A 27,550-nucleotide genomic window follows, 5' to 3' on the forward strand; every position below is an offset into this window, starting at 1 on the left:
TTTAAATTTCTTGGCTTAATTAATTTCATTTTTGCTATTGATAGTGTTATTGAATGTTTTTTTTTTTTTTATGTATAACTGAAGAATGGCTGCATTATAATTTTCTCACCAGTTGCAGAAAGTGGAACTGAACTCGACTCTGGACAGTGATGTGTCTGGGAGCGAGGCCCAGCTGAAGAGTACTCCTAGAGAGGGCGCCGATGACGAGGAGGGTCGCCGGACTCCGTGTAGCTCACCCGACGACGACCTGATGGTCACCCGGTCGTTCGCCGATGTAGTCCGAGGTAGTCCGCAGCAGTCATCCGTGGACGAGTCTGATCAGAAAGACGAGAAAATTAAACAGGTACAGTTGATTTATCATGCATGTTAGTTGTTAGTAAATGGTGGCCATTAAAGACACTGATCTAAGGTAAAAGGCAATGTAAAATAGTTGTGGTTTGCAGCTTGTTTTTCCATTATATTGCCCATTACATATAACGTTTTCTTTAAATTATATTAATATTGACAAGCACAATGTGTTTCTGGCCGTCCTGGTGTTTATAGTAGCTCCAAAGGCAAACAATAATAGTTTGAACCGTGACTAGGTGCAATGACTTTGAACTAAATCAAATTCTTGGAGGGAGTTGGGGGGAGGGAGAGTTTGGTTGATAAAACCTGATATTGTATTAAATTTTCCAGCACTAATAGTTTTTAGGTTGGTTTTTTTTTTTTTTTTTGCTAACTACATATAATAAAGATATTAAATATAAATTGTTTCTTTACAAAATAAAATTATCAGAACCTCACCAATTTTGAGGATAGAATGGATGATTTTGGTTCTAATAAAATACTGTTTTTAAAATGATTAACACATTTTCTTCATTAAATCTGTATTATGTTGATGTTTTTGTTAAGCTCTATTTTATCAGACATTATTTTAACTATATGCCATGCTATTTTGATTATTATATTTTTAAAACATGTAATCGTTCTTCATGACCAGCTGGAGGCCACTGTGAAGGATCTCACTGAGAGACTTGAGCAATACGACCAGGAGGAGGAGGTTCTGAGTGGCCGGCGCCAGAGGGAGGCTGCGGAAGACTCTAACTTGGTTAACATGCTCAAGTCGGATTTCGAGAGAATCAGTGCTGAGAGGTGTGTGTGTGTGTTAGTTAGGCCACAGATTATCCACTTCCATGTTAACAACAGAATGATAAGGATATATATATATGTGCTTTATAATAGTACCTTTGGTTGACATCCAATAGCCGATGTATACTTTTGTGTGAGAAGTCATTAAACATTCATTCATTCATTTATAATAGTGTGTAACAGATATATGTTGTCTGTATGTATGTAAACACATGTATGTGATTTTTTGCTCATTTTATACTGCATTTAATTTTTTTTATTTTATAAAATAATTATTGATATGTGCATGTAGAAAATACTGTAAGGCAATGAAGCAGGGCACCCTAACTGTGTCACCATCCAGTGGTCTGGGGACAATAAAAAACCCCTAAAAAAGCAATAAAAAAAACAAACAACCCCAAAATGAGATGAAATTGGCTACTGATTTGTGACTGTTTTGATTTGAAATGTGAAAACAGTTTCCTTTATAGTATTGTAAAAATGTTGACAGTTTTCTGTTCCTGTGATTTCAGAAATACCGTTCAGAAGGCCAACGACCATCTCCTTCAAACCCTGTCGGACTCTGTAAAAGCGTGCGTGTCCGTGGAGGACAGGATTAACAGGAATCTCACCAAGATCCTGACGCAGTCTGCATCGCACGACTCATCTGATGAGCGACCTAGAGCAAGCTGGAGGACAAACTACGAGGCTGAGCATGAGTTGAGTCGTGACAGGAGAAATCTCGACGTGGCAGGCAGGGCGTCATCGCCCAATGAACAAGGTGATCACTGGCCGAAGTTGCGAAGCCTGTTTTTTTATTATACAGGAGTTTAAGCATTGTAAACATAATCAGCCCCTGTAAATTAGACCTGAAATTTTTAAAAAGCAAATGCTTGACCCTAGTTATTAACCAGTTTAAAATATTTTCGGATCTTACAGCCTTAATTTGCCACAGAAATACATATTATTTCCAGCAAATCCAGTGTGTTTAACTTGTTTTTATAGTGACTTCAAATGCATTTTTATACACATTGGAAAAAGACATCTTGAAAACAGGGACAGGAGCTTTATTGATATAAATGACAGATTATGGGCTGATATGCAGTTTTTATGCATTAAACCTAACCTTTACCAATCATGTGAGATGTCATTGTTGACCTCTGTTCTGTAGTACTGTTTTTGAGTGTTCCCATCCCATCAAATCCCATTATCCAAGCATCCATCCATCCATTCATCCATCCATCCATCCATCCATCCATTAATTCTTTTGTATCCCATCCCATCCCATCCCATCCCATCCCATCCCATCCCATCATCCATCCATCCATCCATCCAATCATTATTTTGAATTAGGTAAACAGTCAGCTTCATACATTAACCTCTTCTCTCACCAATATGTCACCAGGAAAAGTCAGGTTAAGTATTTCAGATGAAGGGGACACACTACAAAGGTTAACTCAATTTTCGACAAACTAATTCAGATGACAATACAATTTTTTTTTAATTGAAATTGAGTTCTTTACACATTACAATTATACCGCAAACTAATAAGTTGTCTATAAAGATAAATTATCTTTAAGTTGTCTTCTGTACAGGTTTCACTGATATTCCGTCTTTCCTCCGCAGGTAATTTGAGCCAGGATAGTAGTAACCTGGCAGAGACCAGCATTCTGTCTTTAGCAACCGATGAAGGACTTGATGTATCACAGAGATTTACAGATTCCATATTCACTGGACCAGATCTAGAACAAGAGGAAGAAGAGATTGTCACAGGTAGGAAATAGTTTTATAAAGTCTTTTATTCAGTGATGTATTTAAATGGGATGATACTACCCACAATTCACACAGTACCACTTAGCACTTTGACCAGTTTAGGCATTTTGTGCAGCACCAATGATGACTAAATAATGTATACAAAACCACCTTGGAATGCTTTTAAATTTGTTAGCAGCAACCATGCTAAGCACCAACATAAAAACACCTTATATATAAAATTTGCACTGAATTTCTTAGTGCAGACAAACATTTCATATAGTGTGAGATGATAAACTTTAAATTAAAAAATGGTTTAAACTTATAGCCGTGACTAAAAAATTTAGCCTTTGCTCCTCAACTACAAATAGCTGTAGTTTTGAAAAATGTGCTGAGATATGTCATTAAACAAAACATTTGTGTTCATATACTTTTCTTCTAATCCAACGCCATATAACTGTAAATAAAATGTGTTGAGTGTGTTGTTAAATAAAACATCTCCTTCTCTTCTAATCCGATGCCATATAACCGTAAATAAAATGTGTTGAGTGTGTCGTTAAATAAAACATTTCCTTCTCTTCTAAACACTAGATTCTCGGCTGCGTTTGCAAGAGTCGGTGAACAAGCTTCTCGACATGATAGAGCAGTCGACCCAGCAGCTGCACGAGACGAAGCGGACTCAGCAGGAGCTTGTGGAGGCGCTGGCGGCCCGCAGTGATGAGCTCGAGGCTCAGCAGCAGAGGAACGAGGAACTTGAGGACCGGCTCGGGTCGGAGGTCAACGCCAAAGAGTATCTAGCTCTGGAGCTCAGTAAGGCTGAAGGTTTGTGTTTAGATAAAAACCAAAAATAATTTGAAAAAAAAGTGAAAATAAATAAGTCATTCTTGTTTTTGCAGTGCGTCCAAGTATGGGATTAGATTTGTTTAATGTGATAGTATTGGAGTTTATAACATTATATAAGTTTAATTGAAAGTTCAGACTCTAGCTTTTATGAAGTACATACAAATAGTTTGTACTTGTAGTTTGGAGCAGGGGTGGGGAAAAATAAAATTGTCAATCGGTCCCGCTTGATGTCATCATTAACGGAGGGGGAGAGGGGGAAAAAAAGAACGGAATAATTTTTTAAAAATTATTTCACATCAGTGAAAAAAAAAAAAAAAACCCCACAAATTGTATATATTTTACATAATGGAATAAATAATAAAAAAGGAATAAAAGTTATGAATTTAAATCCCATATATGTATAAAATGTACGAGTATTCAGTACTGTGTCCTGAAAATTAATAAAAGATCGCACCGTTGAAGTGTTTGACAGCCTGAGCTAGCACATGTTTAGACAAAGAGATTAATAACGTCATCACTGATTGGACGAAATTTGACCTCTACTGGCTCTTGAGATAACCAGTACATGTAGCTGTTCTACTTACTCCCACTTGTTAATTTTAAAATCCTTTATAATTATTGGATAGACTACATTGAACAGTCAACAATAAATACATTTATAGATTATTTCAGTATATTTTATGCTATTTCAAGCAGTTTGTATTGCACAAAAGTCTCTTGCTTCGGACTGGGACACTCGACCCGACAAAGCTCCGTACATAGGTGTTGACAGGTGTTGATTGTAACCAGTTGCAAACTCTAGGTCCTTTGTTTTAATTGGAGTGTAATACCTTGATGGCTCTCTCACCAAGAATGGTGTTATTGTTAACGTCTGTTTAATCTCTTGGCTGGCTCAGCAACTTTGACAAAATTAATGTCTAGCCTAGTGGCTGTGGATTGACACTACTGTAGGTCCGACTTCAGTGACTGACGATATATACTTAGGCAGACTTCAAAATCACAGACGTCTTGCCACTAGCCATATTGACTACTATTTATTTATTATTTTAAATCATGCATGAGATACCGATGTCTGGGCAGGACGGTCCACTTGACGGATAAGAATTTGTTCCAATAATAGAAATGGACAGGTGCTTCGGACCGACAAGAATGACAAAAGTGGGACCGGCAAACACACGTTTTTAAAAAATAATTTCGGTCTCAGGGATCGAGAATCGGTCCCAGACCGGGAGAAAAGGGCTTTTCCCCACCCCTGGTTTGGAGACTGTTGAAGAATGGAGACCAGACTGCAAAGTTTTATAAGACATTAACCTTTAGACTTCTGGATTAATTTTTCACAAAAAACTCGTTGAGTGGGTACAAGTTTATAATTTTTACTCACATATATTCACTTAAATGTTTCATAAATACATAAAATAAAGTACATATTTGAAATGGTAAGTATTATTTTTGTGGGTTTTTCTAATTTTTATGATATTTTAGATTGGTTGATGTTGATTAAAATTAGGCAAAAAAAAAAAGAAGTTGCATTTATTTACGGGCATTTGTGGCCAGCTGTCCAGTATTTTTGTCCATTATTCACAATAACAGTGATTTTCTAACCAGATGAAAAAAAGAAAAAGAACTACGATTCATATCCCAATATTTGGTGATTTTTGTTGTTAGTAAAATGATCAAATTTATTAGAAAATTAGCTGTCACAATCAGCTATCGATCCTTGAAAATAACTACGACATGCTGCCATTGTTGTCAAGCGAAAATACTTGCCACTTTTTCAACTCAAAATTCCAAGGCATTGAAAAAACAAAATCTAAAGAAACAGGAAGCTGACTTGTCTTTCATTTCCTGTTAATAAATTGCTTCCGGTGAGTGTCGTGTGTAAAACATCGGGAACTATGAATTAGAAAAATGCACTGTATTCAGTGTACAGTATGTTGACTGGCGTGACATTGGGTGAGATATCTCGCCTGCAGTAGTCAGAAGGTTAACACATGCATGCCGAGTCTAAACTTTACCTTTTTTAAGCATGGCGCTATTTCTAGTTAGGAAACAATTAGAAAAGAAATTAAAATCGCATCACAATTTGTTTCACAAGTTTCAGAGTTAGCTGTACAATCCTCAGACATTAAGTAGTAGTTACTAATGTTTTGTTTCAATTGATTAGCAAATGTTACTAACCAAAATTTTCAAGACAAAATGTTTCCTGCTGTTTAATGTAACAGTATTGGGATTCGTAGGTCTCTTATATCTCGACAGAACACTAAATACTGCACCAGAGTTTAGAGTAACAGTATTGGGATTCATAGGTCTGTTATCTGACTTCTCATTGGAACGAGAGATGCTACAGCAGAGTTTAATATAACAGTATTGGGATTCATAGGTCTGTTATCCGGCTTCTAGTCGGAACAAGAAATGCTACAGCAGAGTTTAATATAACAGTATTGGGATTCATAGGTCTGTTATCTGGCTTCTCATCGGAACAAGAGATGCTACAGCAGAGTTTAATATAACAGTATTGGGATTCATAGGTCTGTTATCTGGCTTCTCATCGGAATAATAGTGCAGCAGAGTTTAATATAACAGTATTGGGATTCATAGGTCTGTTATCTGGCTTCTCGTCGGAATAATAGTGCAGTAGAGTTTAATATAACAGTATTGGGATTCATAGGTCTGTTATCTGGCTTCTCGTCGGAATAATAGTGCAACAGAGTTAATATAACAGTATTGGGATTCATAGGTCTGTTATCTGGCTTCTCGTCGGAATAATAGTGCAGCAGAGTTTAATATAACAGTATTGGGATTCATAGGTCTGTTATCTGGCTTCTCGTCGGAATAATAGTGCAGCAGAGTTTAATATAACAGTATTGGGATTCATAGGTCTGTTATCTGGCTTCTCGTCGGAATAATAGTGCAGCAGAGTTTAATATAACAGTATTGGGATTCATAGGTCTGTTATCTGGCTTCTCGTCGGAATAATAGTGCAGCAGAGTTTAATATAACAGTATTGGGATTCATAGGTCTGTTATCTGGCTTCTCGTCGGAATAATAGTGCAGCAGAGTTTAATATAACAGTATTGGGATTCATAGGTCTGTTATCTGGCTTCTCGTCGGAATAATAGTGCAGCAGAGTTTAATATAACAGTATTGGGATTCATAGGTCTGTTATCTGGCTTCTCGTCGGAATAATAGTGCAGCAGAGTTTAATATAACAGTATTGGGATTCATAGGTCTGTTATCTGGCTTCTCGTCGGAATAATAGTGCAGCAGAGTTTAATATAACAGTATTGGGATTCATAGGTCTGTTATCTGGCTTCTCGTCGGAATAATAGTGCAGTAGAGTTTAATATAACAGTATTGGGATTCATAGGTCTGTTATCTGGCTTCTCGTCGGAATAATAGTGCAACAGAGTTAATATAACAGTATTGGGATTCATAGGTCTGTTATCTGGCTTCTCGTCGGAATAATAGTGCAGCAGAGTTTAATATAACAGTATTGGGATTCATAGGTCTGTTATCTGGCTTCTCGTCGGAATAATAGTGCAGCAGAGTTTAATATAACAGTATTGGGATTCATAGGTCTGTTATCTGGCTTCTCGTCGGAATAATAGTGCAGCAGAGTTTAATATAACAGTATTGGGATTCATAGGTCTGTTATCTGGCTTCTCGTCGGAATAATAGTGCAGCAGAGTTTAATATAACAGTATTGGGATTCATAGGTCTGTTATCTGGCTTCTCGTCGGAATAATAGTGCAGCAGAGTTTAATATAACAGTATTGGGATTCATAGGTCTGTTATCTGGCTTCTCGTCGGAATAATAGTGCAGCAGAGTTTAATATAACAGTATTGGGATTCATAGGTCTGTTATCTGGCTTCTCGTCGGAATAATAGTGCAGCAGAGTTTAATATAACAGTATTGGGATTCATAGGTCTGTTATCCGGCTTCTCGTCGGAATAATAGTGCAGCAGAGTTTAATATAACAGTATTGGGATTCATAGGTCTGTTATCCGGCTTCTCGTCGGAACAATAGTGCAGCAGAGTTTAATATAACAGTATTGGGATTCATAGGTCTGTTATCCGGCTTCTCGTCGGAACAATAGTGCAGCAGAGTTTAATATAACAGTATTGGGATTCATAGGTCTGTTATCTGGCTTCTCGTCGGAACAATAGTGCAGCAGAGTTTAATATAACAGTATTGGGATTCATAGGTCTGTTATCTGGCTTCTCGTCGGAACAATAGTGCAGCAGAGTTTAATATAACAGTATTGGGATTCATAGGTCTGTTATCTGGCTTCTCGTCGGAATAATAGTGCAGCAGAGTTTAATATAACAGTATTGGGATTCATAGGTCTGTTATCCGGCTTCTCGTCGGAACAATAGTGCAGCAGAGTTTAATATAACAGTATTGGGATTCATAGGTCTGTTATCCGGCTTCTCGTCGGAATAATAGTGCAGCAGAGTTTAATATAACAGTATTGGGATTCATAGGTCTGTTATCTGGCTTCTCGTCGGAATAATAGTGCAGCAGAGTTTAATATAACAGTATTGGGATTCATAGGTCTGTTATCCGGCTTCTCGTCGGAACAATAGTGCAGCAGAGTTTAATATAACAGTATTGGGATTCATAGGTCTGTTATCTGGCTTCTCGTCGGAATAATAGTGCAGCAGAGTTTAATATAACAGTATTGGGATTCATAGGTCTGTTATCCGGCTTCTCGTCGGAACAATAGTGCAGCAGAGTTTAATATAACAGTATTGGGATTCATAGGTCTGTTATCTGGCTTCTCGTCGGAATAATAGTGCAGCAGAGTTTAATATAACAGTATTGGGATTCATAGGTCTGTTATCCGGCTTCTCGTCGGAACAAGAGATGCTGCAGCAGAGAATTGAGGACCTGGAAGAGAAGCGGCAGACGATGGCCCAGGAGCTGGAGCTGACCCAGAACCGCCTGCGCAGCCTGCAGCAGTCGCAGGATGAGGTGGAGCAGCTGAGATTACGCTTGGAGCGCCAGCAGACCATCCTACAGGAGAACGTGGGCGACGAGAACCAAGGTTTCACGACTTACACCTTTTTACTTCTTCCCTTTGGGGTGTTCGTTGGTGCTTACTTGATACGTGAATGGATCACAAGATGATCATCTGTTGGTTTTTGATAAACAGTAGCTGAACTGAGATGTTTCTGTAGAAGTGGAATATATATATATATATTTTTTTATTTTAGTTTCATCCATAATGTACAAATTAAATCAGTCTTGGTTAAGTAGGTTGCTGATGATTGTGACGTTAAAATTGTTTATTCTGATACTAAAGGTTACTTGGATTTTTGACAATTAACAGACTGTGCATGTTTTTTGTTTTATAGGAATAGTGAATTGCCCAATGTGTTCTAAATGTTTTGTTTTTCATTAGGGATCGGGAAACAAGGAATAGTTATTTCATATGATGTTGCATTTAACAAACATGTCTTTTTAAATAGCTCTTAGAATCTTAAATTAAAAAAAAAAATTACAATAGATTTTGTGGTTTTTGGTTGAGAATTTTGCCTTTTTATTTATTATCTCCACCCCACTCACCCCCATGCTACATCTGTTATTTCTGGTGAAATTTGGTATTATATTATTTTGGTAGTTATTGGTTACGAATAAATATAGAGGGATACTTGGTATTATAACAATTATGTTCATGTGGTTGCCGAAGGGAAATTTAATTTTGACAGAATTTTGTCAATTTTGATCTTTTATTTTTGATAGATATTAAAAATTTACTGCTAAAGAAAGTTTTTGTTTTTATAGACTGTTTACTATCTTAATATTTTATTTTTGTTAAAATATAAAAATTTACAATAAAAAATTAGAACATATTTATAACACTAAGTTCTAGTGACAATCAAATTAAATTATATTAACATAGATTATTATAATTATGTGATGGGAAATATTCTAATGGAGTTATTTTATGTCATTGTGATTCAATGTTGAAAGTATGTTACAATGTGATTATTAAAGGTAAAACAATATAGATCAAATATATTGCTTTTGTTATTATTGTGGTGAAGGGAAAACATAATAAAAAACCTATTTTAACTAAAAAATATTTACAATATATTCAACTGGAACAATTTTGTTTCTAGACTTCTGATTAAGAATATATTTTCTGATTAAGAATATATTTTCTTTCAATGGTTTTTTCTCCCTGCTGCTTAACTGTATGACCATCACTTTTTACAATTTAGCATGGCAGTTTGCAATTGAAGATTAATATTTATAATTGCTGTAGTTTATTGTTGAAATAAGATACTAACCTTTGTGTTATAAAATTGTTTTATGAATTATGTAAATACACACCACATAATTAATATTTATGGCTTTTAGGGTCTCCATGAGCCTAAAATGACTCTAGTACTCGAGGGTGAAACTCGACCCAGACCCGAGTACCTGACACTTACACTAAATGAGACTAAAAGAATAAGTTGAATAGTATTATGCATCTTAATTCCAGCACTGAACATGAATGCCAAATCGTGCCATTGTATTGAATTCCACACATTCTCATAGCCCTATATTGTAACCGGTTGCAAGTATATTGCAAAACGACTTAAAAATTTTTTTTTTAAATAACTGTGCTTTTCCTTGCACAGTTACTCGAGTCATGTAAACGAACTTGAGTCTTGCTAGACTCGGCCCGTGCCCCAGTACTCGTGGAGACCCTAATGGCTACTATTTGAATATGTTTGTTCAAATTATTGCAATGACACAGTTTTATAAATACATTACACGTGGGTTGAATTTAGGCAGACATATATTGGACTAACCTATATACATACTGATATTTTTAACTTGAGCATGTACTTGTTTTTGAATACACGTATAATTTAGAATAAAATAATTCTAAGTATAATATTATAAGTATTCTTTTTACTTTATGTGTATTTTTATATTTTGCTTGATTAATTTATGGTAACCAATACTAATATTTTACACACAAAATAGTTCAAACAGAGGATGCAAACAATATTGTGGTGAGGATGAATACAAACAAGAAATATAAGTTAGCTTGTTATATATATATTTTTCATTTTGGAATTGCATACAAAACATTGTGTTCATGTCAGCACTGATATTTGTATTCTTCATAGGTGTCATAAGACGACTGATTTGGGGGGTGGGGGTTGGGGTGGCAGTATGTTAGTATCTTCAGTGGGAGGGTGCAATGCATTATCTTCAGAGTTGAGGTGATCAGTGCCTCCCTGCCCCCATCCCTCTTCCAATGCCTATGTTCTTTAATACCACTGGTTGACATCCAATAACCAACTTTTCCATTTGTGCTGGAGTGTCGGTAAACATTCATTCTTCATTTGGGGTCATTAATTAATTCCTGGGACTGGAGTTGTGTAAGTTGTGGCCAGAAGCGGTACACCCAGCCATTGTTTCCCTACACTACACTAATATATCTACTAATATGTTCTGTGAGGCTCTCAAAAGATTTTTCAGTAACATGGGCAGATGTTTACCCTGCGGAAGTTATTGAAGATGTGTGGACAGGAAATTGTAATGGGTTGAGGTCAGGTGTCCGAGGTAAGGGCAAATTACTCTGTTGGGACTGGGTGTTTACCTTTCTAAACACTGGTATATCGGAAACTATTTATTCCATATTGATTATAAGATTGTTTTAATAAATAAATTGTTTGACCAAAGCAGAATTTATTTATTAAGGCTTCAGCTTGCATGCTTTCTAATCAATTCTTGGTTGCTTACTGGAAATTTGGTCATGGCTTTTTTTCCTCCCCCAAGGTGTACCCATAACAGCTTTATTTCCTTTTCATTCCCCTTTTTTTAAATTTCTCTCGGACATTTCCTTTTGCATGGTGGTAATGGAATTATATTCCAATTTTGATCAGTCATCATGTTTTATATTATTAGAGTATAACCGTATACATAGTGAATGTCACGTTATTAGCATGGTATTGAAATATGACACATTGTACTAAGTGTCTTATAAACAGGTTTTTCTTGACCTAGTTCAAATAAAGATTTTGCTGATCTTTTCTATACTTTCATGTTTATTTAAATTATCAGTTAACTTGTTACTGTCTGATTATATTATTTTTTGTTCTTTGAACTGTCATTATGTATAGAGTGAAAAAAAAGCAGTGTACATTTATGTTTAGTTTTTACTGATACACTAGCATAACACAGTTTATAAAGTGATGATGTTAAGTGTCAGACAGGTTTGAAGAATTTTTTCTTTTCAGTAATTAATTAATGTACATGTATATACTCTAAGGGTTTAGAGTCTTCAGCAGGAATTTGTATCTTGTTATTAGTTTATGTATCAAGTGAGCACCAACTACCCTACTGTTTTGTTGTTTTTGTTGGTTTTATTTATTGTAGTTTGTATTGTAGTTGATTGTTTTTAGAGATTTATAAATAATCTTATAATTTAAATATTTAATTACGTTTATTGAAGTTATTTGTATTAAACAATAGACAGCAATATATATGTGAGTAATTTTACACTTTCAGATGATATTTTCATTTGGATATAAGTGGAATTTGGGTTGAATGTTTTTTTAATTAAGGGTACATTATATTATTATTTTGTTGTATATTGCACAGCATGATTTTCATTGGGAGACTAGGTTGCTTGACAATGTTTCATTTAATGTAGTAAGATAGATTAATTATTTAATTACTAATTTAAGATCCGTTTTTGTTATTATTAAATTTTTATTAATAATGATTTGTGGGAGTTGTCATTCCTTCACTAAAGCAATGGTATTCATGTTTTGTGGGTGGCTTGTTTTTTGAAGCAGTTATTGTTTAAATTTAGCTTTTAAAAATAATGTGCATGTTTGAATGCTATCAAACTAACCCCCTCCCCCCATTTTTTCAAGTATATTGATTGTACAGTCTCAATGTTTAATACATTAATAAACTCATATATCTGAATTTGTGAATTAATGCTTTTATAATCTTTAATCTATCTTTAATGGTTTGTAAGTTAAAATATAAACTATGAAACAGATAATACAGTGTTAAACATGATAAACAAGCCGTTGAAATCAAGAATTGTACTAAAGTTTGGAAAAATATCTTTTTTTTAATCCAAAATGTTTTTTTTAAGCATTTGTTTATTTTTGTCTCAGGAAAATGTATTAATAGCTTAACAATTATTAAAAAAAAAAAAAAAAAAAAAAAAAAAATGTATCTATGAAATTATTATTATTAATTATTGAAGCTGCTTACAATGTGCACCCTAACACAAGACTAATCCATCATTGTAAGCGAATAGATTTCAAGGCGACTCATTACGTTTATCACTCTGCCAGTTTTAAATAGTGACATCTTTTGCAACATACATGTATGATATAACTTTCAAGTTCTAAGTCAAAATAAGGTAAAAACAAATTTGAACTCTAAAGTAAAAACTACATTTTCAAAACATTTTAACAAAATTTTCTTCTCATTATATTACAATCTAATACTTTTAGATCCAAATCCGTAATGAAATGAATTTTTTTTATTCAACTTGTCAAAATATTTAGTCATCTTGTCAAACCAAAGTTAAAGATGGCTCTTAACTAGGTAAAAAGGATCTGTTAAAATAGTGATCTGATCAGCAACTGGAATATTTTACTAATTTGTTTGTTAATTAATGTATAGTTGTCACAAGTGTATCCATTATATAATTGTTTTAATCTTCTCTGCAACAAAGTCACAAATCCCTGTGCTAGTTAGAATTTTATATTATTTATTTATTTTATTATTATTATTATTACTATTATTATTTTTTTTTTATTATTATTATTTTTTTTTTTTAATTTAGATAATTTCATGCTTTGCTTCAATGTAACATTTTATTTTATTAACATTCACTGCTGCATATGCACTGCACAGATATTGACTCTTAATTCTTAAATGCATGCTTTGGTCTATAAATATAATGTACAATGGACTTTTGGAGAACAGCATTTAAGTTTCTGTCATCTGGGTTTCTATGTAAAATTAAATTAAATTCTTAGCCCCAAATTTTTAATGCAACAAAATTCATTCTGAATTCTGTAAATAGACATTTGTTTCAAATCTGTTTGCTTTTCCAAGTCCACTGTGTATTAATCAGTATTCACTCAAATTCTTTTTAAACGGTCGTTCCATTTAACTCTGTGTATAAGTGAAGTATGAGTTTGTAAGCATCCTACTCTGTCTGTTAGTTCATGTTACTGTATAATGTGAAATGTATCTTGTACTCTTTTGTTTATGATGCTTACTTGTGTATGCTTTTTGTAATTAGTATTTCACAAATACAGGGTTTAAGTTGGACTTAACAAATTATTAGCAACTTTGCAAATTTGGTTACAAATTCTGTTGCCAAATTTAATTCCCAATAATCTTGATAGCCAAATTGTAGATCTACCAAGGGCAGGTGATTTTCTAATTAGTTTTTTTGGCGATTTAATAAGGAAAAATTATTAGCAATTTGGTCACAAACTCTGTAGCCAAATTTAAAATCCAATTAGCCAGATAGTTAAAATAGCTGTAAATCTACAAACGGCAGGCATTTTTTATAATAGCATTTTGGCAAATTAGTAATTAAATATATTTTTCCAAAATCACATTTAATTCACAATTGGCTTACTGCAGCTTAAACCCTGTTACTACATATAGAAGCCATATAGTTCACAATATAATAGTACACACATATGTTTGCTTCATATTTTCACAACTATTTTTACTGGAGAGTCAAAACAAAATGGAGAAATAAAAGATGATTTTAAAAAAAAATTATATATTTAATGTGATAGCTTGAATTATGTAGTAGAATGCAGATAGCATGATATGTATTTTTCTGTCACTGTTTGCATGATAAGTTGCTTTTCTGTATGCAGAAGTGGATAGCTGTGAACAAAACGAGGCGGGTCCTGGTGATGATGATGGTCACCCAGGTTGGTCTTAACAACATGAAATGCAGTACTCCAGATAAACTGACTTATACATAGAGCTTCCTTTAATACTGTCTTTGTATTGTTAACAATGACATGAAACAGTGCAAATTATAGTATCCGTTTATGGTGATTAAGTTCAGTAAAGGCAAATTAGAAGTAAAAAGAAACAGTTCTGTTTTCTGTTAGTTGTGTTTCTTATTTTTATACTTAACTGCTTTGTTTTTGTGTTAAAATTACAAAATAATTTTTATAAAATCCTTTAAGAAAGTATAATAATTTAATGTATTATTCACAAAGTTGCATGTTGCTTTATAGTTAGTAAAAATGTGAGAGAGAGAGAGAGAGAGAGAGAGAGAGAGTGAGAGAGAGAGAGAGAGAGTGAGTGAGTGAGTGAGTGAGTGAGTGAGTGAGTGAGTTAGGGATTCTAGAAAACTGTGAGATGGGTAGTAGGGGAGACAGGGAGGTGGTAAAGAGAGGTTGTGATGGGAAGAGATACTAGAGATGGGAAGAGAGAGAGAGAGAGAGACAGACAGACAGAAACAGAGAGACAGAGAGAGGATAGAAGTTTAGTCAGCTTTGTGAATTCTACTTAAAAAAAAAAAAAAATCAATGTATTTCAGTTTTTAGTTAGATAGGTCAAAATTAGTGTGGAAAATACATGTAAAATACCTGTTTCGTTTTTGTTTAGTCAAAAGCCTATCTGGAGCACTGCTTATTTTCATGTGTCAAATAATACAGTTTAGTTATACAGAATATCACTCAGTCATCTTAAATACAAAATTATTTACATTCACATCATTTCGTAATCAGTAATGTATATTTTAAAAAAACCAACTTAACACTTAACACTAACAATAGAACATGCATTGATTCTGTTCTTATAGTCAGTATTGAAAAAGTTGCTATAGTTAATCATTTCTTCTGAACTTTAATATTTCAATGCTTAATGCATTTGCAAATTTCACATAATAACCATTCTGAAGTTACTTTATCATCATAACTTCATCATTCATCATCAGCATCCTCGTTATTTCTGTCTTAAAACAATTCAGTCGTGAGACTTTTTAGTGCACACTGTAGTATTAGTATAATAAATTAATAACAAGGTTTATAAACCCACTTCTTAAGGTATAAATCTATTACTTTCCTATGTTAGGTGAGGTAATCTAATCATAATATTTCTGGATCTCTAATTTCAAAAATAGTGACTTGTCCTTTTTAGCAACTTAATAAGCCACATAGTTTGCTTGAACACTTGAGGTGTTTTTAAAATTATCTACAGTATAGTTTTTAAGTTATACCATTTTAAAATTCTGTAGTCATAATTAATATCTGTAGTCATAATTAATTTTGGGTCAATTCCAATAGCTTAATATTAGTTCAGACTTGATAACATAACTGAATAATTTTCCTAATCAGCTGTGGGTTGTTATTGCTGTATTTTGCTTTGAATGTAATATTATACATGTAGTACTATGGATATTAGAAATAATGTGCATATTGTATGAGAGGGAGATTACTTTTAGAAGCTTTTGTGTATCTTTTGTTGGAGGTATAATGCATCATGCATGTACATATATGATGGATAACAAAACCAGTTTATCACAAAGTACCACAAACTATATCGGGCCATGAAGTAAAGAAACATATCTATAAAGAAACATATCTATGTTTTTAAGGTATTGTTGGATTTAAAAAACCCAAAACATTTCTATTAGTAATAGTTACTGTAATAACCCCTTTGTAGGAACACTTCTACTTTACAATATATGGAAATAAATATTTCTACTTCTAATAAAGTAAAAGATTTTAAGGCAAGTTTGCATTAAAAAACCAACCCCCCCCCAAAAAAAACCCCCACAAAAAAAAAAAAAAACACCAACCTATAACAACTTCAAGATGTTTTATGAGTATTATTTTCCAATATAAAATTGTATGCAGTTATCAGCATGAGATACATTGCAGTATATTGTAATATTTTGATGAAGATTTCATCTGAAAACAATGATGACCTGCAAAGTACCGCTAATGCTTTGAGTTGTTCAAGAGCTAATTAATTTGTCATATTACATGTATATGTGCAGTTAGTGTAAATTGTGTCCAATGTGTTTGCATGCTAATTGTTTGCAGTGCTTTCTTGTTGAAAATGTTTTATTCACATCAGTTTTTGCATGCAGTGTATTTAGTTCATGACACGACAAACTGTCGGTTTTTTTACTTCAATTGTGGAACTTCTAAAACTATTGCATGTTGTTGCAATGTAGTGACTGTTTTGAAATAAAATTTAAACTGTTTTATTTATTTACTAATAAAATACTTTTGCATCGTTTTTATTTATTTCAGAATTTTTTTTGCAGAAAATAGCATAATGTTATGTTTTAAACATTTAAAAAACAAACATAAATCAACAGTTATGGAAATAAATATTTATATGGGTTAAAACAATAAACTGATAACAATAATGCATTAAATTTTTAAAATACCCTTATTTTAACAAATACAAAGTGAGTAAAATGCTTATCTCGAGTTTAAGAGGATTTTATTGTTTCAAAATAAAAATAAATAAATCATTAATCATATTTCATAGATCATAGATCATCTTCATTACTTTTTATGAAGTTTTCATCATCATTCCATTTTCTTTTTAAAATTAAAATTTTCATTCATGTATGATCATCATTTTTCAGGCATCCTGGGTTTTTTTTCGTACTTCATACCCAGAACATCTGCCATCCTTAAAATCATCATGCACCTTATACATTCAGTTATCATCTTATTTTAGTTGCAATCTAATATTCCTATTTTTTAACTTGTAATGCGTTACCTCCCTTGTGACAGCTCTCCTGACGGAGGTGAACAGCCTGACCGCGGAGAAGCGGCAGCTGGAGGAGCACACACAGCACCAGCTCCACAGCTACCAGGCACGCGTCCAGGACCTGGAGTCCGTGTCCGAGGAGCAGGAGCGGCACCATGAGGACCAGCTCGAGCTGTACCACCAAGAGGTGGAGGACCTCAAGATGAAGCTGGACAAGGTCGAGAGGCAGCTCAAGGCCAACAAGCAGTTCATAGATGTAAGTCTGAGATCTGGTGTTTTATAAAACTTTTAGAGTCTAGACTCAAGATGAAGCTGGACATGGTCGAGAGGCAGCTCAAAGCCAACAAGCAGTTCATAGATGTAAGTCTTAGATCTGGTGTTATATAAAACTTTTAGAGTCTAGACTCAAGATGAAGCTGGACAAGGTCGAGAGGCAGCTCAAAGCCAACAAGCAGTTCATAGATGTAAGTCTTAGATCTGGTGTTATATAAAACTTTTAGAGTCTAGACTCAAGATGAAGCTGGACAAGGTCGAGAGGCAGCTCAAAGCCAACAAGCAGTTCATAGATGTAAGTCTTAGATCAGGTGTTTTATAAAACTTTTAGAGTCTAAACTTAAGATGAAGCTGGGCAAGGTTGAGAGGCAACTCTTGGCTAACAATCAGTTTATAGACTTAAGTCTTAGGTCTGGTGTTTTATTAAACGTTTAGAGTCTAGACTTAAGATGAAGCTGGACAAGGTTGAGAGGCAGCTCAAGGCAAACAAGCAGTTCATCGATGTAAGTGAAAGGCCCATATTTTCGAAGCTATCTTAGCGCTACGAAATTGTAAAACCATTATAAGCTACGATGTCACTATGTATAACTAAATTATCTAATAGAATAATTAACACAGGGCTACTAGATTATGGTAGCCCCACTACCATGGCTAGTGATATTCAGTGTTGGGCTAGTAAATAACTAATATAGCCATGCCCAACAGCTAGTGTAAAAAAAAGAAGTCAAATGTTGCAGTGAAGTTGATTTTGTAAATATGAATATCCTGCCTCCACCTCAACCCCCCAATGTTAGTGTTTTTAAGCTCTATCTCGCCCTGAAGGTGACATATCTGATTATTACTATTATTTCGTAAAATTGTATTGACTTAAAGTAGGGCTAGTGAATTTTTAATCGTGGTTAGTAAATTTTTTAAATCACTGATCCCATGGCTAGTGGATTTTATAAAAATTCTAGAACCCCTGATTAACATGTGTATATATACCATATAATAATGTTAACCATCTAACATGCTGAACCTCTTGATATGTAGTATACTAAATTATTGAGAAAGCATGTCACAAGTGACTTAAAACGTGAGCATTGATTGACCCCAACAGGAACAGTCGGCTGAGCGAGAACAAGAGCGTGAAGACTTTCAGAGAGACATTGACAAACTGCAGCAGCAGTTACGTGACAAGACGAAACAATTCAACACCGAGGACAGGCTCCAGATGGAGGTAATGACTTATTGTTATAGCCAGAGATCTTACATGCAAAGGAAACAAAAAACATACAAAATTCTAGGGGTTGCTGTAGTATTTAGTTTGCTAAAGGAAATAATATTCTGAAGTTATTTCAGACTTTTTCTAAGTGAAGGTAGATCGTAACTGCAACCAAGAATGGTTGTAAGGCATGGATTAGTAACTGGGACGAGATTTAGTCTGGTGAAAATGAGCACCAGGTAAATCTAGTAGGTTTTTTCCTGTGCCAGTCAGTGTTTTAATGGCTAATATAACAAAGGTTGTGGATATGTACAGAAAGGGAATATAAAAGATCCCAGTTTTATTTGGCAGCAGTGGGTGTCCTCGTGTATATTCTCAACAGTATAGAAATGATCATATGTTAAAGGGACATTCCTGAGTTTGCTGCAATTTTTAAGATGTCGACTAACAGAGACTTTTTAGTGATTGTAATTATATGTCAAATATATTTTTCTGCATAAAATATTAGTGGCTGTATATTAAACATGTTTCTGATCATTCTAATATTTGTACTAGGTTAAATTTCATTTTATTTCCTAAAATGTGTTTTTTCATTTGAAGACAAAATCCAGTTTGGGCTTCTTACTAATATTAAGATGACCAGAAACACATTGAATATACAGACACTGATATTCTAAACAAGAAAATATATTTAATATGTAAGTTTAATTGTAGAAATATTTTATTAGTTGGAAACATCTTACAATGCATCAAACTCAGGAATGTCCCTTTAAGACCCCAAATAGTTATCATTAAGTAGCTTTTATTTTCAAAATGTACTTTGTTCAAATGAGGGGCTCCCCTTGGATTAAGTCTAGGTCATGTAAAAGCACAACCATGTTTGAACACCTCAAAAACTAAGATCTGCATTAAGCCAACGTTATCTTCCTTTTCTTTCATTGATAACTGTATGCACCATCTTGCAGGTTCAGGAGCTTACGGACCAGCTTCAGAACCGTATAGACACGCAGACTGAGATCCTGCAGCGAGCCAAGCAGCTGCAGAAGGAGCTCCAGGACAAGGACCAGGCCGCCGCAGAACTCAACAAGTGGGTCGGGCAGCTGGAGCTGAGCCTGGAGGAGAAGGAGCTCACGGAAACACAGCTCAAACAGGTGTCACAGACGGTTTGGTTTTCTCATTCCAACCAGTACACAACGCAACTGGTCAAAGGCCGTAGCATGTGCTTTCCTGTCTGTGGGAAAGTGCATATAAAAGATCCCTTGCTGTTAATGAAAAAATGTACTGGCTTTCCTCTGTTGACTACGAGTCAGAATTACCAAATGTTTGACGTCCAATAGCCGATGATTAATTAATCAATGTACTCTAGACTAGTGGGGTCATTAAGTAAAACAAACTAACTTTTTCACTGTTTTTGTTTGTAGAAGAAAATAATTGAAAATTATTTTGATGGAATATCAAATAATGGTGGTTATAATAATGAATTTTCGGGGGACACTGACAGAGAGGATCGAAACAGATTTAAATCATGGAAGAAATTGGAAAGTTTTTTTTTTATATTGACTTGAGATTGATAGGCAGAGGGTGACTGACACATGAGAAAGATAAATGAAAGTATGAGCTAAGTTTTGTTTCACTACTTTAGATCTAACTTTTTTTCTTTTTTTTGTCTTAGTTGCAGTGTGGAACATAGTTAATATTAAATGTAAAAAGAAATGCAAATATATTTTGTATTTCAGAAAATTGAACGCCTTGAAACTCAGATTGTCAGTCAGTCGGAGGCTGACTATTCTTATCGATCTCTGTCTCCGTCAGCAGAGTCTGATCAGTTTGGCAGTCCTAACATCCTGTCTCCTGTGAGACGAACGCCGGCACAGAGGATTATGACACTGGAGGATGAACTGAAAAAATACAAGAAAACCGAAGAGGTATACTGACATTGAGCAATGTTTCATCTTGTGGTCTGATATTGATAAAACATTATTCCTCAGATTTTTTATTTTTTTTATTTTTATTTTTTTTTAAATCCCACTGCCCCTTTCCTTTTACTCCTTTGAATTCCAACTCATTTCTTCTCAATCTGGCAACTCCTCCTATCTTTCAACTTCTTTCGCTGTCCACCCCCACATCTCAGTCCTTGTCTCTCCAACCGTAACAGATGCTTGTCTCTTGTGGCTATAGTCATTCATCAGGTTATGTTCTTTTCACTTGACACGGACCATTAGTTGGTCTTTAATTTAAATGAAAGTGTACCATACCACTCTATTTTCAGCTCTTTTGTTGTGATATATAACCCCAGAATGCTACTAGTTTTTATGATACTGTTACAGATAGATTTTACTTATGTTACAGATCCCCAAAAGCGAAAGCCCTATTTCAGAGGTTGGTGTTTCAGAGTCCATGCTTAATAAAGCTTTAGAGTCTGTAGCTGAGACTCGGGCTAAAGAATCTGGTTTCATAAACATTTAATTTTTATGGCATTCGTGTCTAGTCTTTATTTTTATGCCTTTTTATTTCACTGCTTTAGGTGCTACTTTTATTTTTAGTTAAGTCATAATTGAGAACTGATTCGCATCCTGAATCTAGAATGTATTTGCGTTTTTTTATGTTTAGCCTGCTTTTGCTAATCTGTTTCATGAAACTTGATGCTTTAGCAAGTTAAAAGTTAAAGTTTGTTTTGTTTAACAACACCACTAGGGCACATTGATTTATTAATCATCGGCTATTGGATGTCAAATGTTTGGTAATTTTTACATATAGTCTTAGAGAGGAAACCCACTAAATGTTTCCATTAGTACCATTAGTCTTTTATATGCACCATCCCACAGACAGGATAGCACATACCACAGCCTTTGATATATCAGTCGTGATGTACTGGCTGGAATGAGACATGCTTTCCCCACAAAGGATGGTGGGACTTGAGGTTTTTATATATTTTTTTACATTACTACTTGTATGGTTCAGGACCTGATGCTTGAGAAGGAAGCGCTACAGAGGACTGTCCAGGAACAGCTGCTACAGATCTCGGCACTGAGAAACCAGCTGGATGACATGCGACACTACGGCAGTGATCCCAACAGCACTCACGGCAGTCACGCAGCCGAACTGCGGGAACAGCTTCAGTCAGCCAGAGATGCCCTGGAGAAGAAGGAACAAGAGGTATGTGTTGGGTTGCCCTATAGTCGTGTGATCTTTCCCTGATCAGAACATTTAATGTTGAAATATTTGTCCATCCATTAGGTCAGTACTTCCATAAATGTTTCGATTCCTGGGCCATATCTTTCTTATCAATTCAAATAGGATCATCAAACCTTGCAAGCAAGTACAACTTGGGATGATGGTGTGTAGCATACTATAACTAGGTCACCATGACCTATTTTTGCACTACTGTCCAGGCCATGTCTTTCTATTGAATTCATGTAGAATCATCAAATCTTGCATGCAAGTACAACTTGGGATGGCGATGTGTTGGGTACTATAACTAGGTCACTGTGACCTACTTATGATGTGCATGCCATGTACCTCACTGGTACTCTTGTTGGGTAAGGTAGACTTAGCAGTGAGTTAAAAGCATTTTTTTCTTATCTGCGTTTCTTTGTTTATATTTATGCCAGCTAAAGAATTAACTATCCTGTATTGGTTATGATATGGAATTCGTGTGGCCTTTTTAAATGTTTTTGTTGTGAACACTGACAAAAATAAGGAATAAAATTTAGAAAGTTCTATGTAGAATGAGTAATTCTTATTTTAACAAAGCATCATCTCATTATTAAGGTTTCAGTGATGGAAGAGGAGTTAGAGCGGTGGAAGAAACAGTTCAGTGACAGGGACACTGAAATAAAGAAACTAGTAGCCAAGCTGGAAAACGATGCACAGTCGACATTGCCTGTCACAGAAGACATTGAAAAACTAAGAACTCTCGAACAGGAAAATGAAACACTCAAGGTATTGACAAATATTACAATATTATTTCTACATTATTATGATCGTGCATTTAAATTGCTGTCAAGTTAGTGCATTATTGCATTATATTATCTGGTGTGTTTCTTGGTGTTTTTTGTCTTTTGTTATTAAAGTGTACAATAATCTTTAAGAACTAGATCTTATAATCAGATTATTTTTGCAAATGTCTGTCATATCTGTAGTCCGTCTCACAGGGAATGCCTTTTTTCATGCTATGGAATTTGCTACAAGTTATTTATTTCTAAATTTGGCAAAAAAATAGTATTTTTTTGTTATTTCCAAAACACTTTTACTTTTCTTCTTACGTCAAACAAAACTGAAATTATTTACAAAATACCTTTTTGCAGGAGGATGGGATTGACTATAGATTTTCCTCATTTGTGGGTTTATGCAACAAACACGATTTTCTATTCAAATTTTTATTTACCTTAAGTTAATTTCATAGATTAAATATTGAAAAGTTAAAATTGCTAAAAGAAGAAGTATAAATGCTAAAATACATAGATTACTTCTGTCTTTTTGAATAATGAGATTTGGATTAAATTTGGATTGTGTTTTATTAACCAGTAATCTTTGACTGTTAAACTAATAATTCAATGCTATTTACAGAACTGTTCTAAATTTTGTTGCATATTATAATTAAAAAAAATCCCTGAAAACATTCTCATTAATAAATGTTTATACTCCTGTGGCCTTTGCAGCACCAACTAGACAGCTTTCATGACCACAGCGATGGCAGCATCATCCTGTCTGAGTTTGCCGAGAGCCTCCTGAAGGAGAAAGACAGTGAAATTGATGACCTCAATGAACATATTAATCAGTTGCAGGTCGCTCTTCAGGCCAAGGAGACGATTGGCGATGATGCAGAGGTATGGTTGAAACAACACTGAAAATGAAAATATCACAAACAGCTCATCTTTAAGAATAACTAGTCAAGTTGTAAATGCATATCTTCCATTCATCATCACTCAGTTCATTTCATGCCATTGTAATTTGATTTTAATGCTGTATATCCATTTAAAGTTCAGCTGTCTGTCCAAGGAGTTAATGATTAAGGAGAGAGACGTCAAGGTAGTGGTCTTACTCTTCCTCACTGAGTGGGAGCCAGTACCGGGATGCAAACCCAGTACCTACCAGCTTTAGGTCTGATGGTTTTACTACTACGCCATCAAGGCTAGTCCTGACTCTTATTTGTCTCTGCCGCATAAGTTTATACAACTGCAATTTTAGAACTACAGTCTGACAAACAGAAAATACTGTAATTCATGAAATGTTAATGAACATGAAATATTTGTCGGTCTAGTGAGGTCATACCAAGTGATGTTTCCCAAACACAAAATTGGTGAACAGTGTTTAGTGATTTGGATGGTGCTAGAGAGTGATTTTTGTTTTCTTGGATACTATATTTTTTTGTGTGATGTTTTTGTTGTACCTTTATGTTGTTGTTTCTTTTCATAATTAATTTTTAACTTTTTCAACCAAGACCCTGAGAATTTTAAGGTTTATGTTGTTGTTTCTTTTCATTATTAATTTTTATCTTTTTCAACCAGGACATTGAGAATCTTAAGGCAGAGTTACATGCTAAAGAAGAGTCGATCGCTGAACTTCAGTCGACAATTCAGAATCTTACAAGTGAACAGTTTTCCGGTGATGTGTCTCTCACAGAGATTGACCGGAAACTGCTCAGTGTTTCTCTTACAGGAAAGGTAATGAACATGAAAACTGTCTAGTTCTCTTTATGAACATGGAAACTGTCTAGTTCTCTTTATGAACATGGAAACTGTCTAGTTCTCTTAATGAACATGGAAACTGTCTAGTTCTCTTAATGAACATGGAAATTGTCTAGTTCTCTTAATGAACATGGAATCTGTCTAGTTATCTTTATGAACATGGAAATTGTCTTGTTATCTTTATGAACATGGAAGCTGTCTAGTTCTCTTAATGAACATGGAAACTGTCTAGTTCTCTTAATGAACATGGAAATTGTCTAGTTCTCTTAATGAACATGGAAGCTGTCTAGTTATCTTTATGAACATGGAAATTGTCTAGTTCTCTTAATGAACATGGAAACTGTCTAGTTATCTTTATGAACATGGAAACTGTCTAGTTCTCTTTATGAAACTGTGTAGTTTTCTTAATGAATATGGAAGCTGTCTAGTTCTCTTAATGAACATGGAAGCTCTCTAGTTATCTTTATGAACATGGAAATTGTCTAGTTCTCTTAATGAACATGGAAATGGTCTAGTTCTCTTAATGAACATGGAAGCTGTGTAGTTATCTTTAGGAACATGGAAACTGTCTAGTTCTCTTAGTGAACATGGAAATGGTCTAGTTCTCTTAATGAACATGGAAATGGTCTAGTTCTCTTAATGAACATGGAAGCTGTCTAGTTATCTTTAGGAACATGGAAATTGTCTAGTTCTCTTAGTGAACATGGAAACTGTCTAGTTATCTTTATGAACATGGAAACTGTCTAGTTCTCTTTATGAAACTGTGTAGTTTTCTTAATGAATATGGAAGCTGTCTAGTTCTCTTAATGAACATGGAAGCTCTCTAGTTATCTTTATGAACATGGAAATTGTCTAGTTCTCTTAATGAACATGGAAATGGTCTAGTTCTCTTAATGAACATGGAAGCTGTCTAGTTATCTTTAGGAACATGGAAACTGTCTAGTTCTCTTAGTGAACATGGAAATGGTCTAGTTCTCTTAATGAACATGGAAATGGTCTAGTTCTCTTAATGAACATGGAAGCTGTCTAGTTATCTTTAGGAACATGGAAATTGTCTAGTTCTCTTAGTGAACATGGAAATGGTCTAGTTCTCTTAATGAACATGGAAGCTCTCTAGTTATCTTTATGAACATGGAAATTGTCTAGTTCTCTTAATGAACATGGAAATGGTCTAGTTCTCTTAATGAACATGGAAGCTCTCTAGTTATCTTTATGAACATGGAAATTGTCTAGTTCTCTTAATGAACATGGAAATGGTCTAGTTCTCTTAATGAACATGGAAGCTGTCTAGTTATCTTTAGGAACATGGAAACTGTCTAGCCTTCTGTCTATTTTAAGTCCACTTTTGGGGGAAACCAGTGTTAGTGGCAGCACATTGCTATTTTAGTATTCTGGAGTTAATTATGCAAACATTCGGGGTTAATTTTGTTTAATCACAAATGAAAATACCACAAACTATGTCACTCAAAACTGATAATGGGCCATTAATGCCCGAGAGTAAGTTTGTTACATGGGCATTGGAAATGTTCTGAAAATTAGTTTTTTCTTTTTATTAATAGACAACATTACAACAGGAGTTGGAGGAATCCGTTGCACAGTTGAAGATGCTGGAAGACAAAGACACACAAACTGAAGAGGAAGATAAGTCGGTAAAGTCGACATCTCTTCAGGCTGAGATAGATGGTCTGAGAACCTCACTGTCTGAGGCGGAGGCCAGTAGGGAAGAACTAACACAGAAGTTACAGGCAGCTGAGGAAGAACGGAATGATATCCAGTCTCAGCTGGCAGAGAAGGAAAGAGAAGCAACTCTCTTGCAGGAAGATCTAGATGCTAAACATTCCACCGCCGAGCAAATGACAGTTCAGATTGATAGTCTACAGGAAGAAATAACATCACTGACAAACTTCCAGGTGAGGTTGTTATCCATGTTGGTGAAGGGAGCAGTTAATAACATGCTTACAAGCTTTATTAAAAGTTAGATCTGTGTGTGTGAACCTTCATCAGCCAGAGTCCAATGCTGATGAACAGTAAATGCTGGTAAAGCCTCAAGATAACTTATAAAATATTACTTTGTAGATGAACAATAAACACTGATGCTGACAAACCTACAAAATAACTGCTTTATAATATTGTGTCTGACAAAATATTACTGGTTAGACAAAACATAAATGCTGCACCTAACTAATGATTCATATTTATGTACTAAAGGGAGTGGGATGTGTCTCGGTGGTAGAAATGCAACTTGGGGGCAGTGAGTCATAAGACTGATTCCCTTCAGTGAGCCTAATTGGTTTTTCTCCATCCCAACCAGTGCTCCATGACTCCGCTATTACAGACCTCTGAAATTACACAAAAAGAAAATGGGTTAACTGTATTTATTTTTGCAAATTTTCAACTCTCTCAGGTCATTGTTGGGTTCTTTTTTGTCTGTTCACTGCTGTTGGCAGGTGTAGCTTATGCTCTTGATCACATATTTAAAAAAAATCACCTTAGATGCCAAATTGTCGTAGTTTAAATGTGCTGTGGTGTATTAAGCAAATATTCCTTTGCTTTATATATTAAATTCAAGATTTGCTTGGGGAAGATAAACAAATACAAGTGAAATCTTATTAGCTATGCGTGTTTTTAGACCTGTTTATAATATTCAGTAAATGTTATCATATCTTTTGTAGAATTCTCTATGTGATCAGGTTAGAACATTTTAAATATTTTATTCTTAAAATTTAATTTTGTTTTGGGCTAGCTAAATAATTTAATTTGGTTTATAAAGAAAGTATTATTTGAAATAGATTTTTTTATTTAAAAAAAAAAGAGAACAAATGACTTTCTTCAAAGATTCTTTTTTTTTTTTGCTTCTTTTTTTCCCATTTTGTTTTTCACTTGTCACTATTTCGTGTACAGCTGTATGGGGCATGAGGAAAATA

The 27,550-nt window shown here is 34.5% G+C and overlaps 1 protein-coding gene across 8 annotated transcripts in view; it reads left to right on the forward strand.

Moving 5' to 3' along the window:
- The window catches only part of LOC121381236 (A-kinase anchor protein 9-like), a 134,965-nt gene that overhangs the window by 66,480 nt on the left and 40,935 nt on the right, over positions 1–27,550 (forward strand). For 5 of the 8 annotated variants that reach the window (XM_041510454.1, XM_041510459.1, XM_041510455.1 and 2 more), the window contains 17 exons: positions 113–343; positions 983–1,134; positions 1,644–1,891; positions 2,737–2,883; positions 3,454–3,684; positions 8,542–8,754; positions 14,588–14,644; positions 17,483–17,715; positions 18,832–18,951; positions 19,902–20,087; positions 20,673–20,861; positions 21,898–22,092; positions 22,708–22,878; positions 23,598–23,765; positions 24,447–24,602; positions 26,186–26,536; positions 27,299–27,316. In XM_041510454.1, coding sequence (XP_041366388.1) covers positions 113–343; positions 983–1,134; positions 1,644–1,891; positions 2,737–2,883; positions 3,454–3,684; positions 8,542–8,754; positions 14,588–14,644; positions 17,483–17,715; positions 18,832–18,951; positions 19,902–20,087; positions 20,673–20,861; positions 21,898–22,092; positions 22,708–22,878; positions 23,598–23,765; positions 24,447–24,602; positions 26,186–26,536; positions 27,299–27,316 — 3,066 coding nt within the window. The remainder of the gene's footprint in view (positions 1–112; positions 344–982; positions 1,135–1,643; positions 1,892–2,736; positions 2,884–3,453; positions 3,685–8,541; positions 8,755–14,587; positions 14,645–17,482; positions 17,716–18,831; positions 18,952–19,901; positions 20,088–20,672; positions 20,862–21,897; positions 22,093–22,707; positions 22,879–23,597; positions 23,766–24,446; positions 24,603–26,185; positions 26,537–27,298; positions 27,317–27,550) is intronic. The other 3 variants (XM_041510456.1, XM_041510458.1, XM_041510461.1) reach the window with 3 other exon arrangements.

This window comes from Gigantopelta aegis, chromosome 9 (assembly GCF_016097555.1).
Source record: "Gigantopelta aegis isolate Gae_Host chromosome 9, Gae_host_genome, whole genome shotgun sequence".
Classification (NCBI taxonomy): domain Eukaryota; kingdom Metazoa; phylum Mollusca; class Gastropoda; order Neomphalida; family Peltospiridae; genus Gigantopelta; species Gigantopelta aegis.